This window comes from Motacilla alba, chromosome 8 (assembly GCF_015832195.1).
Source record: "Motacilla alba alba isolate MOTALB_02 chromosome 8, Motacilla_alba_V1.0_pri, whole genome shotgun sequence".
NCBI lineage: Eukaryota > Metazoa > Chordata > Aves > Passeriformes > Motacillidae > Motacilla > Motacilla alba.
The window spans coordinates 29,646,937-29,659,708 of NC_052023.1; the positions used below are offsets into that span (position 1 = coordinate 29,646,937).

At 41.8% G+C, this 12,772-nt stretch overlaps 1 protein-coding gene across 2 annotated transcripts in view; it reads left to right on the top strand.

Annotated features, from left to right (window-relative positions):
- Window positions 1–12,772, top strand: part of KIFAP3 (kinesin associated protein 3) — a 68,134-nt gene that overhangs the window by 44,278 nt on the left and 11,084 nt on the right. For both annotated transcript variants that reach the window (XM_038143728.1, XM_038143729.1), the window contains exon 19: window positions 3,031–3,130. In XM_038143728.1, coding sequence (XP_037999656.1) covers window positions 3,031–3,130 — 100 coding nt within the window. The remainder of the gene's footprint in view (window positions 1–3,030; window positions 3,131–12,772) is intronic.

Genomic DNA, 12,772 nt, shown 5'->3' on the forward strand with positions numbered 1-12,772 from the left:
CTTTTTGTAACGAGGAGTTTGCTTACCCTCTCAAACTTGCGGGTTTAGATCCTTTTCAAACTTCTGGATAACTGAGTGCATGAATTTTTTGCTTGTATTTTTGAATTGCTAGGTTTGAGTCTGTGTTTTTCATTTTCCACATGTGTGTCCAGTCCTCTGCCACGAAGCATGAGTCACAAAACTCCTTGACTCGGGATCAATTTGCAGGAAGAGTAATTAGAAAAACAAAACCACTAAACCCCATCGTCTTCACTCATAGCTGCTGCAAGAAAATAATTGTGCAAGATCTCAGTAGCATTTCAAGCACTGTTCTCAAAGGATATCAGAACATAAGGCTTCCTTTTCTTCTGCCACAGCAACTTGCCTCTTAGTGTGATAGTTTATCCCTTTTGGATTTTTTGTGCTTGACTGGGAGGGAAAGGTAGAATTCTGGTGATATGTTCTGCAGATGTTTGAAATGTGCTTTTGTTTTTAAAGGTAGCCCTTTTTAAAGAGTGATTGTATTCAAAAGATAGATTCACTTCTCAGGTTCATTGCAACAAGCGTCAGTAATTATGTGCTTCTGCAATTTCTTAGACTTCAGCTGTTGAAATGTGGCATCTCAAAATGGACATAGGATTCCTTTGAAAAGGCTACAGGTTAAGGTACCAGTTGGAGCAGGGATTTGGGTTTCTGAAGGACAGATCATTACTCAGTGAAAAAAACCAAACCCAAACTCACCAAAAGTACAAATCTTTGTGCAGTCAGAAATGAAATACTTGTATTTCAGTTTGATAATTTCAGAAGTGATCTACACTGATGGCTGACAGTACAAGTCCCACCTTGACCATAATCATTCTTGAGCTCACTGATGGCAAGATGTGTTCCTTATTTCATGACAGGCCAATCTCTCTCTTGCACAGTAATTTAAATCTACATGAAAAATGTGGTAGAATCTCTGAAGTTACCTTCCTGAGCTCAGTGCCTCTCTTGCTCTGAAAGTACATAGCCTAATTTATGTTGAAATGTACATAACAACAGATGTCCTTTAACTGTGTAATCACATTTTCTGCAGCTGACGCTCTCCATGTGCTTTCATTTTCCTATAAATTCATGTGAGCCATAACTCTGAGTGTTATGGTTTGACTGTTAACACTCTTGATTGAAGACACTTTAAGTAGTGGTAGCAGTAGCCTCAGAGTTAAAATGTAGTGCTTGCTTTATTAATGCAGAGACATATGTTATTTTTAAGTTTCTCCGCTCTCAAAGAGGAGAAGTTTCAATCTAGCCTGACTATTTAAAAGGCATAGTCACATAAATGCTTTTGATCTGAAGTGCTGCAGGTATAAAAGTGATAAGGTCCTCTTCATTTCAGTTCAGTGGAGCACACAGACTAGGAGGTGAAATAGAAAAATTTGGCACAAGTCTTAATAAAGGCCATTTCAACTTTCCTTTCACTTCTTTGGACATTTTCTATTTGTGTGATGTCACAGGGCACTCGTGTCCCACTGAACATACTGAGAGAGAGGAATATTGATCCCTGCCAGAACGCTTGCTTGTCAACTCATACTCCTTCACATACTGTACACACATGTCTGCAGTTAGAACATGGCCATGTACAGCGATCTGATGCTGCTAAAACGTGGTCTGATCATGGCTGGCATTTTCCATTTGCAATCTGCTGCCTTGCATTCAGTCACTTTCCCATGAGGTATTATCTTCGAAATGAATCTCTGTAGCACCTCATCAAATGTCTGTTAGAAATCTAGATGTGTCAATTCTGTTCCTTTTATCACTTGTCACTATATTATCTTCAAAAAACATCAGGTAAATTCATAAAGCACAGGGAGATTTGTTTGAATGCCAGAGTCGTCATCTCTAAGCCCTTGTGTCTGTAAGTAACTTTCCACTGCTTCCTGTGCAGGCAGTTTTAGTAGTTTGGAAACCACAGAGGTTAAGCTAAGTGGCCTGTGACTCCCCTGGATCTTATCTCTCTTTCTTTAAAGTGGAATGGCATTTGTAACTTCCTAGTCATTAGGAATCTCTGTCTTCCCTCTCTTAAACTCTTAATGTATCAGTCTGGATGTACCTGTTTCTGCCCTGGTTTTATGGGGATGCTTTCTGCACTTCAAGTCTGGAATGGTTTTCATACAGTGATGGAGACAAACTGATGTAGGGGCTGTTTAAATGATAGAGCTTGTTTTATCTGATTAGAGCCTAATACTAATTACCAAGTAAGAACTGTGTCCTTAATATTAAAAAGAAATGTGTCTTGTGAATGGGAGCAGCAAAGAGTTAAGCTGGGCTCTCATTCAGCTGCGGTCAGTTCAGTGACTTTACTTCAAAGACACTCTCTGGGTTTACACTGATGTAACAGAAGGAAGATGTTAGCTCCTGATTTTCTTTTCCTCATAAAGCAAGCAGAGACTGTGAAGCCTTTAAGGAATACTTCTGGCTTGACAAATGCCTGCCTCTTCATATGCCAATGTTGTAATGTAAAGAGAGCACAGAAAATCTGTAACCTGTGTTCTTGAGAGGATATCACAGGAAAAGCCTGCCCTTGTTGGAAAGAGCTCTGAGATACTAAAAGATGGGGCAAGATAAAATAAACAAGTTTGAAGTCACTTTCTTGTTTTTCTCAACAAGTTTGAAGAGATACAGTGGTGCAGTATAGAGTCGGAACAATTAAGAGCTTTTGCTGCTTTTTTATTTTTAAGCTGCTGGCCCAGATTAATGTTTTACCTTTTTCATTACTTGTTTTCTGGGCTTACTTTAATGGGTGAGACAAGACTTGTCTTTAAATAACTTTTATAGGCTTAAGAAAGAAGGGAATATTTCTTAGGTACAGCATTTTTCAGGACAGTGGGTTGAAGCTGCTTGGAGTCCCAGTAAGGACTTTTTTGTACTTGAAGTTGCTAGGTTAAATTACAGCAGCTTGAAGTTGCTGTAAGTTAAATTCCTAATGAATTGCTAAAAGAAACCAGGACAGGTGGTTTTGCCCACTTGCCATCAATCCTGCTCCTTGACAAGTGACTGTGTTTTGTTTTCTAGATGGGCTGATAGTCCCGGATGGAGCGGTGAGTCCGGATATCTTCGGGGATTACCAGCTGCAGAATGGAGACCTGGTTGGGCAGCACCCCTTCTCTGGCAAGTGAGTTGCTCCTACTTAAGAATTCTTATCATCCAATGGCCCTTCAAGTTTCTTTTAGGGCTTCATTTGTAGTGCTGAGTAATTTTTGCCCCCATAACAGTAGGAATGAATTACACTGCACAAGCAGTTCTAGTCCGTTGTCTGAATCACGTGTCTGTTTTAACATCCTAACATGTTGTAACACATCACAGCTTCCCAAAACCTGTAGAATAGAACAATAACACAGAATCCACCACCTGTTATGACAACTACTCAAATACTCTTCAGACACTGGGAAATATCTAAAGAGAGGCTTGAGATGCTGATTACTGAGATGTTTGTTTCCAGTATTGGTAAATTTAAAAGAAGTCTTTCAGCTGCTGTGGGTTTGGGGTTTATTGTGTTTTTCATTAACATAAATCTTCCCAAGGTATTCTCACTTAGATTCCTGAGGGCACCTGGAAAATGGGCTATAGGAGCAAAAGGCATCAGCTTTTGCTGATATTCTGGGAGATCTTTCTCTGAATTTCCCCTCTGGTCAAAGACCTCTCCTTCTCAATGTTGGCAAGCTGTTGCAGTTTGAATTTCTGAGTGAACTTCTCCCATGAGTTCAAAATAGAAAAGACTCATTTCCAATAATGGAATCTTCATAAATCCTGATGATGTAGAGTTTAGGAAGTTTTGCCTTTTATGAAGTATGAATTCTGTGCACTCATGAGCAGGAAATAGTTCAAACACTTGACAGTCAAGGTACAGTATTCACTTCAGCAGGATCCAGCTGTCTGAATATGCTCAGCCCTGGGGCTGAAGCTGTTTCTTTCCAAAGGAAGAATGTTCTTTTCACCACTAACAACTTCAGTCACCGTTTGTAAAATGTAAGCCATTCATAGTATGTACAGCTGAAGCAAAAAAAAGATTTTCCTTCCTTACTTTGGCTTCTTGTAATTAATCGAGGGTGGTGGACAGTTACTTTTGTTGGTTTATTCTACCTGTGACTCACCAGAAAGCTGAACATTGAGTGAGGGTTGGAGTGGTGGTAACATTTTTAGTGACAAATTAAAATAACTAACATGCTCAGGAAAAAAAAAAACAAAAAAAAAAACAAACCAGGAATTGAGATGAATCTTCTAGAAAAAAGTAAATATTTATACTCAGTAAGCATCAAGTTCAGAGTAGTGTGAGTCTGTGTTTGGGAAGGGGATGCTGGTGCCTGTGCTGATCATTTCCAAATGTTCAGCCTTTGTTGCAGAGCTTGCAGGTGGGAGAGAAACTGAGGTAAGTGTGAGCTCTGTGCTGCTCTTGGGGTCTCAGTGGGTGACTCACCATTTTTAACTTCACAATGGACACAACCATGAGGTGATGGATTTCTCTGTTCACCAGAACATTGGAGGGTGCTCCCTGTGATCTTCAGGCCCACCTGGAGGTATGGGGAAAGGTGTGTAGGGTAGAGCTTGCAGACTCCTTTGTTTCCTGTACACTTAGAGAAGTTAACTAAGTAAACTTAGAGAAAGCCCCAGTCAAGATACTCTGAAAACAGAGAGTTTTCAGCTGGGAAACAAAACCATCTTCAGTGTCCTTATTTAAAAGTGAAGGCACATCAGTCAGCCTCAAATTGCAGACCCTCATCAGGGAGCTCCAATAGTAACCTGCTTTTTAATCTGATTGTATTCCAACTAACATGAGTAGCAAAATACATCTGGTGTATACCTAGTTAAATTAAGTATTTGTAGAATTTTCTTGCATATTTCAAGGCATACTGAAGGCTCACCTCAAGAATGAAACAGAAAAACTGCAGGTTGGCCCATTGCTGATGGCCTCTGGAAATACTGGGATTTCTGGCTAGAATTCTGTTTCTTAGGAAGATTTCTTTCAGTATGATTGCTCCATGGACTTATCTGCAGTCCAGACACACAGTCTAATTGGAAACAGTGTGGAGTGCTGCAAATGTTCTGTCTTACTTGTAGCAGAGCAGGAGCGAATTGTTTGATAGAATAGATACTGGCAGCTGAGTGGTGAATCTGACTTCTCACATGTGGGTCATTATGGGCTGGAACTGCTTGGCGCCAGCAGCCAGGATTTCCTGATGCTCAGACCTAATGTAAAATGCATTAATGCTCCAAGGCATGAGCATGGAATTGCCAGTCCCATGGGTCTGCAGCTCCCTTCTCCCAATTGGAACTGGTGTTGGAAGGTAAAACCATACGTGCTACAGAGCCTAATTAAAAATAATAGCAGCAAGTCAAGGCGCTTTTTATGTGTTATATAGTGTGCATTTCAGCCTACCAAAACATAATTCTGGGGTATTTTTATGCTTACAGTTTAAAGCTAACAAGAACCTTATGTCAAGGATTTATTTTTAACCAGTTCCAGCTTTTAATAAATCAAGATTTTTGTTATAAGAAATGGTTCGTTTTTCTATTAATAATATTTGAATTTGTTTTTAGGAGCTTTTTTAGCAAGAAAGCTGAGTTGTGGTTTTCATAGACAATTAGCAAGTCAGTTAATAGTAACATGTCTTGGAAGTTCAGAGAGAGATTGCTAATTATGAGTAGATTCTTGGTTTTGGTCTTTTAATTTGTTACACTTTTTCATTTATTATACATTTATTTATTATGCCTGTGTCTTCTGGTCTTTGCCTTTTATATTAGGCTTTTCAATTCTGTAATAGAAGTGGTTTTTGCTAAGCAATGGGGTGAGTTCTGAAGTCTCTTTGTCATTTAAGAGAGTCTCTTTGCCATTTAAGACCACCCTGTGGATGTTGAGGTAGGTAACAACCATGAGCTGACTTCTTGCTCCTTAGCCTTGAATAACTTAATCCTTTCTTCTCCTTTCTCCATTCCTATGAGAAAGAATGAGGATATGTTACCTCTTTAATTTCTCTGAGGCTGTTTCCTGTCCTTGCAATGTGCTCAGAGTGAATCGGGACTTTGCCTTGCCTCCAGGAGGGCTGAAAGGGCAGCCGGAAAGTTCCATGTTCTTAGTGGCTGCCCATCACTGAGAAACTGAGTTCATTCTGAACTGGTGCTGGTGCCCTCAGTGCATTACCAGGGCTTGAGTCTGTTCTGATCACCATCCTAATTTTTGGAGCCAAAGAGCTGTGTTTGTGAGGAGTGGCTGTCAAGCACCACAATGAAACTCAAACTGTCTGGAAGGTTTTCCCTGTAACTTATGTTTGATAACCCAGCCCACACCACCTGCCATGTGTGGTATTGCTACTCCAGTTTCATTGTGAACTTCCAGGGCTGGGGGGATGCTGTTCTAGCAGAGCTCCTGGGCACCCTCTGCCATTGCATTTCCAGGCTGCTTCTTTGGGAAAATTCAGCAGCTGTATCCAAAGGTGCTGAAGTGGTTGACTCTCCTGTAATGCAGCAGGGATACCACCAGCATCTCTTGTGGAGTCCCTGTCCCAGGAGACACTGGACCTACACACCTAGAGCTGCTGCACAGTCTTAGGAGGGTAGCGAGAAGCTTTTGTGAAGTCAAGCAGAATAGGAATTCAAAATAGTTGAATTATGGATAGGCATCTGCACTCACTGGGTTACCACACTGGGGATGTTCTTCCCTGTCATTTTCAAGAGGGAAACGTGAAGTGACAGCATTGGCAGTAAAAGCATCTCTTGATCTGGGGAAAGAGGCTCTTTTCAAAGACACTACCTTCCCTTCGTGGGGTGCCTTGGACTTTTTCTTTGAAACCTGGAGTAGAGTTACTCTCAGGAGTTGAGAATGCCCCTCACATGATAATGCATTGTGAAGTAAAGAACACCTTTGAAGGGCATTGTAGAAGTGTCTAGCCCTGAATTCAGTTTGTAGATTTGCTTGTATGCTTGCTGTTCTGGACATGTCCACATCCTGATAATTATTTCTGTTACTTGTCATCATGAAGCAGAAGGAGCACAAAAGTGAAGACCTGGGCAGCTGCCATTTTTCTGATCGTGCCACTCTGGGAAATGCTTTGTTTCTGGGGATCTAGCCTGTGTGTTCTGCAGCTTCTGTTTACAGCTCTTATCCCTGAACTGTATTCTTAGTGGAGTTGTACTGTTACCTATGAGGCCTGTAAATAGAATTATTTCAGAATGTAACATCCACGGGAGCAGTGATAAAATCCATAAACAGCATCTCTTGTTTTCCTCAAAGGTTTGGAGCATAATGCAGACAGATTGTAAGGTATGTTTTCCATTCAGCAGAAAAGATGTGGCTGAGGGGGTTGTTTTGACAGCATCTATCCAGCTTTTTTTCATTGGCTAGGAAAAGACTTTTGTGATTAGATTACCAGCTTTGAATCATCTTACTGTCTTTCAGAAGCAGATGGGCATTAGGCATAGATTTGAAATTTTCATCTGTTATTAAAATCTGAATTCAAGGTTTCTGGTTCTGATAAAGCTTAATATTGAGTGAAAGTTTTATGATTGTGGCAAACAAAAATCCCTCACCTTTGGCCGATGTGATGACAGCTTAGTGTCTGAGCTGCAGGGGATAAAGACCAGCTGAAAGACATCTTCCAGAATCTATGGTCATTTATCAAATTTTAATCACCTTCTGGAGACTAATTACTTTCTTAAGACACAAACATAACAGTGATGGCTAAATACCTTATAATAGAGATAGCCACAGTATTTTTCTTGCTCCTTGGGGAAGAGGCCACTTCTTAACCTTTCCCAGCTACAGCTAGGTAATGGTACAAACTCTGAGTGCAAAAGCCAATTTTTGGTTAATATTCTCAGCAGAGTTCTCAAATCTTCTCAGTCTGTAGCTTTGAAAAGATTAATAGTTAGGAATGCTAGAGCTGGCCAGAATGCTTTTTTTTCCCCTGAGGTAGTTTTTCACCAGTGCAGGATCCTTTAACCTTGTTGTAAAATGCAGCAGAGCTGCCATTGCTCAACCCTCATTTTCTCTGAGACAAGGCCTTTCTGCGTGTGCTGTTCCCAGCATGTGCACTCCCAGCTCTTCCCAGCAGAGATCTGACTGAGGCTTCTTCCCAGGAAGCAGTGAGGTTTGGCATGTCAAGCACAACCAGTTTTATGGGGTGACTGCATGTCTCTGTCCTTGGTGGAACATCTTTCCTGTGCCTGGATTTACAGCCTAAGGCTGTGCCTGCATGTCTTGTTTCTGCCATGGCAGGTCATTGGGATGCTCCATGAGCTCAGTGCCTGGAGCCAGGCCCTTGCAGGCTGCTCTGTGCTGGCCCCAGGGAAGCTGTGGCTGCTCTTGGCAAATTCCAGGGTGCACAGCCAGGCTCCTGTGTCTGGGCTTGATGGAAACAGGACCTGGCCACAGCTCCTGGTGCTCCAACACTCTCAGTGGGACTTGGCTTATCTGTAGTTGGACTAACCACTTGTGATGTCTGCACGTGCTGCAAGTCCACACTGAATGGCAAGAATGCTCCTATCCGTGGCATTTTTTCACTTGGAAACCCTGATGAGAATCAGGTGGGAGTTTTCATGGTGGAACAACCCAGAGCTGTAGCCTTTCACTGCCGTTGATTGCTGCGCTGTGGTGTGAATTCCCAGCTGAACATCTCCCATCTGGGTCAGCTACAGGAACTGCAGCAGGTGGTGGCAAATGTGCACTTTGTGAATGATTATCAAAATGCTTTAAAATGGTTGTACCTGTAACCTACATCCTACTTTGACATTTAGAGCTATGTTCCATATAGATCCTCATCTTCAGTTAGGTTTGCTAAAGGAAAGGACTGAGGGAATTGATGATCTTGGTGACCCTGCCAGGGAGTGTGTCTCATCCATCCTCTATTTTCAGTAAAGTTCAGGACAGTTTATTTAGAAGTTGGAACATTCCCTTCCCAGCTTTTCAGGAGGTAAGAACCATCTTGCAGGCTGTCTCTGAGGGTGAAAAACCACTCTGTTAGCAGACAGCAGCAGGGATCGGTGGCAGAACAAACTGTTCCATGCTTCTTTAGACAAAAAATGTTCTCCTGCAGGGTCTGTGCTGAGAGTACTCGCATCTCTTTCCTCCCCAATTGAACAGAGGCAATAATACTTCCCTGTCTTAGAGGTGGACATATAGTGAGTATAAAATATTTTAATTAATGGGAAGAAAACCCGAAAGAGCATAAATTACTCTTACAAGATGATTCTACTTTGAACCATTTTACCATAATGATATTTCTTACAGCTCTGTGCAGTACTTCTTCTTTTCCATATTTAAACCTTACTTTAAAAACAAAATCTACCTTAGTTGCCTTTGCAATATGTTCAGCAGAGTTGTACTCAGCTTCTGCCATTTGGACACTATTTAATTTGCATTTCCCAGGAGAATTAAATTAGGTTTTATTAGTAAATTGGGCCTATAACCTTGCAGGGAGGTTTTATTAGTTTATCACACATCAGTATTAGCAAATTGTAAATCCCACTGAAACGAATTTGAAAAGGTCTTAAAGAAAAGCCCAGAACCAATGAAGTTCCTGGACACAAATAAGGGAGTTTATTTTGGTTGGTTCATGTATTTTATTTTTATCGCACAAAAATCTTGTTATTGGCAGCAGAGTCGCTTTTTTATCATATTCTGTTCTCCTAACTGTGCCTATGTGTTTAGTTTTATAGAAGTTCAAGGCACTGACTATTCCTGGGGAACTGGCAGAGATATTTTGTTCCTCAGTGCCTGTGCAGGCACTGAGTGCCTCAGTGCACCTCACTTCTCCTGGAAGTGAGATTTTGCATCTAAAAGAACTTGAGAAGGAAGTGGGAACTGCTGCCTTTTGGAGGGTTTTGGTCACAGTCTGGGACAAGCTTATTGAAAGACTTCACTTGACTGTTTCATGGGTCTGCCCGGATCGTGGCCTAAAATGACACAGAACTCACTGTGTAGTTATTCCCCTTCAGTACTGACATGTGGCAGTGGTGCTTCCAGAACAGGAAGGCTTCATTGCTGAGAGCTTTTGAATGAGAGCTTGAATTTCTTTGTGTCTTACAGTAATTTGTTTCTGCATCAGTACTAAACTAGAGCTCTCTCTCTTTCTGGTTTTTTTGTTGTTTTTTTTTTTTTTGGGGAGGGGGTTTGTTTGGTTGTTTATTTTTGTTTTGTTGGGGTTTTGGTGGTGGTGGTGGTTTTTTGGTTGGTTGGTTTGGGTTTTTGTTGGTTTGGTTTGGTTTTTTTTGCTTTTGTTTGGGTAGTGGTCATATTCCTGCTAGCTGTCACTTCATTATTTTTTCATACTGTTTGCTCAAAGCCTTGTTTATAGAGGTGCTGCAGCCTGATCATATAACCCAGTTTAGGTGTCACTAATAAGTGTCTCACCAAATTTTGCTGTTATGCTGCGGACAGTTACTGGAACCTTTTTGAAGACAGGGCTCTGATTATTCCAGAGCATGGAGATTTTGCCCTGTGGCCCATATTCATCACTGAGATTTTCCCAGAGTTTGGAGAACTTTTGCACCGCTGAAAGATTAGGGCTGTAATTGAGGAATATCCATGAAAGGACAATGTTATTCATATCCAATATTTGATGTACAACAACTTTTGAATGCGCTTGGGTGTTCATTTCTTGTCACTGTGTTCTTGGCATGAGGAGACGCTCCCAAGCAGCTCTCCATGTATCCCACACACAGCCAATGCCCACAGACCTTGAGAGGTGATAGCCAAGGTGGGCAGGAAAGCGCAGGTGAGGGAAAAGGGAAGTTACTCCTCCAGAGGTGGAGGAGTAGGGAAGGGAGGGAGAAGGGCAGTTCCTCCTGCAGTGCCAGGTGCCAGGGCTGGAGCAGGAGAAGGGCAGTTCCTCCTGCAGTGCCAGGTGCCAGGGCTGGAGCAGGAGAAGGGCAGTTCCTCCTGCAGAGCCAGGTGCCAGGGCTGGAGCAGGAGAAGGGCAGTTCCTCCTGCAGTGCCAGGTGCCAGGGCTGGAGCAGGAGAAGGGCAGTTCCTCCTGCAGAGCCAGGTGCCAGGGCTGGAGCAGGAGAAGGGCAGTTCCTCCTGCAGAGCCAGGTGCCAGGGCTGGAGCAGGAGAAGGGCAGTTCCTCCTGCAGAGCCAGGTGCCAGGGCTGGAGCAGGAGAAGGACAGTTCCTCCTGCAGAGCCAGGTGCCAGGGCTGGAGCAGGAGAAGGACAGTTCCTCCTGCAGAGCCAGGTGCCAGGGCTGGAGCAGGAGAAGGGCAGTTCCTCCTGCAGAGCCAGGTGCCAGGGCTGGAGCAGGGCAGGGCTCTCCTGATTGCTCCCACAGTGACCAGACCACACCACCTCGCCAAGGTGTGTGGTCCGGAGCTGGGAAGGATCAGGTTGCCCTTGTTTCATTTACTGTAAGAGAGGTTTAATTGCTCCAACAATTGCAGCAGTATGGGAGAGATGAAATAGCTTGCTGGGGAATATTTTAACACAGTTAAAATAGCAGAGTTTTTTCAGCAAGTTGCAGATGCTGTTTGGGACGAGAATAAGTATTGAGGTTTTAATGCACTTCAGCTCTTTCAGAATACAGGATACTTGGGCCTCTTTTACTTGCAGTCACTTTTTTTTTTTTTTTTTTTTTACATTTTTAGCTGCTTTTTATTTTATTATATTCCACCTGCAGTTGGCCTCATTTAACCATCACGGTTTAGGTGGCTATTAAGAATTTTAAAAGAATACCCAAATGCTGTAGCAGTGAGCTCAAGTCCTTTGGAATGTCTTACCAAAAAATCCCCCAAACCTGGGCCTGTCTCTTCTGAAATGTAACATTAATTAATTCCCACGTTCTGTCTGCTGCTCAGTCCCTCCAGATGTGCTACTAGGAATAGACTGGCTCCCTGGTTACAAGCCATCTGGGCTCTGTAAACTGATTTGCACTTATATTAAACAATAAGTGAACAGAATGCGGAAGAGTTATTAAAGCAAATGTACATTGCTTATAAATCTCAAAGTAAAATATTAAAATGTAGTAAAGGGGAATGGAATGTGCAAATGAAGACCTGCTTGTTTTTAATGAGTTTAGCTGTGACCTTCTCGATTTCAACCAAAAGAAAAGAATTTTATTTTTCTCTTTAAAAATAAAAAAAAAGAAAAAGAAACTGTAAAACTGCTTACAGAAGTATCTGAGACAAAAACAAGGAAATATAATGTTCTAAACTTGACTGGTCCAAACCACTCAAGCTGCTGTGACAGCTCATAAAACTGAGAGTAGTTTTTAACTGGACTCTGTTTTACATTGCCAGAGTGAATTTTCCTTGCAGGAAGTAGCCAGAAGGTTTATTTAGTTTCCAGACTGCTGCTTTGATCTTTCCATTCTGTCACTTCTCAGGTTACATAGCCCTTTTTCACTGCAGTAAATCTGCAACAGTTAATGAGAATAAAATTTCCTCCTTCTCACTGATCACATGCTGTTAAATGCCAAACCACAGCCAGCAGCATATTTGCAGAATTCGGCTGCACTGTACAAAAACAGCACAATCAGTTTAATCTTGTTGGTTTTGTAATTCATTTTATTGAGCTTTCCTTTTTCAAGTGACCTATTTTATCAAGACAAGTGGTTGCAAGGCCAGATCTGGAAGAAAGATTTAAAACTGTAATAAAGTGAGGGGTGTTTTGTGTGCTGGATTTAAGCATGCTCACAGGATTCAAAATTAAACTTAAAATGAGGAGTTTTAAAAAGGCCCATATATCAGTGGGGTATTTCTTGTGGTTATTATCTGAACTGAACATGTGCTCTGAGCAACTCTCTAGCATAAAAATTAATATATCAAATTAA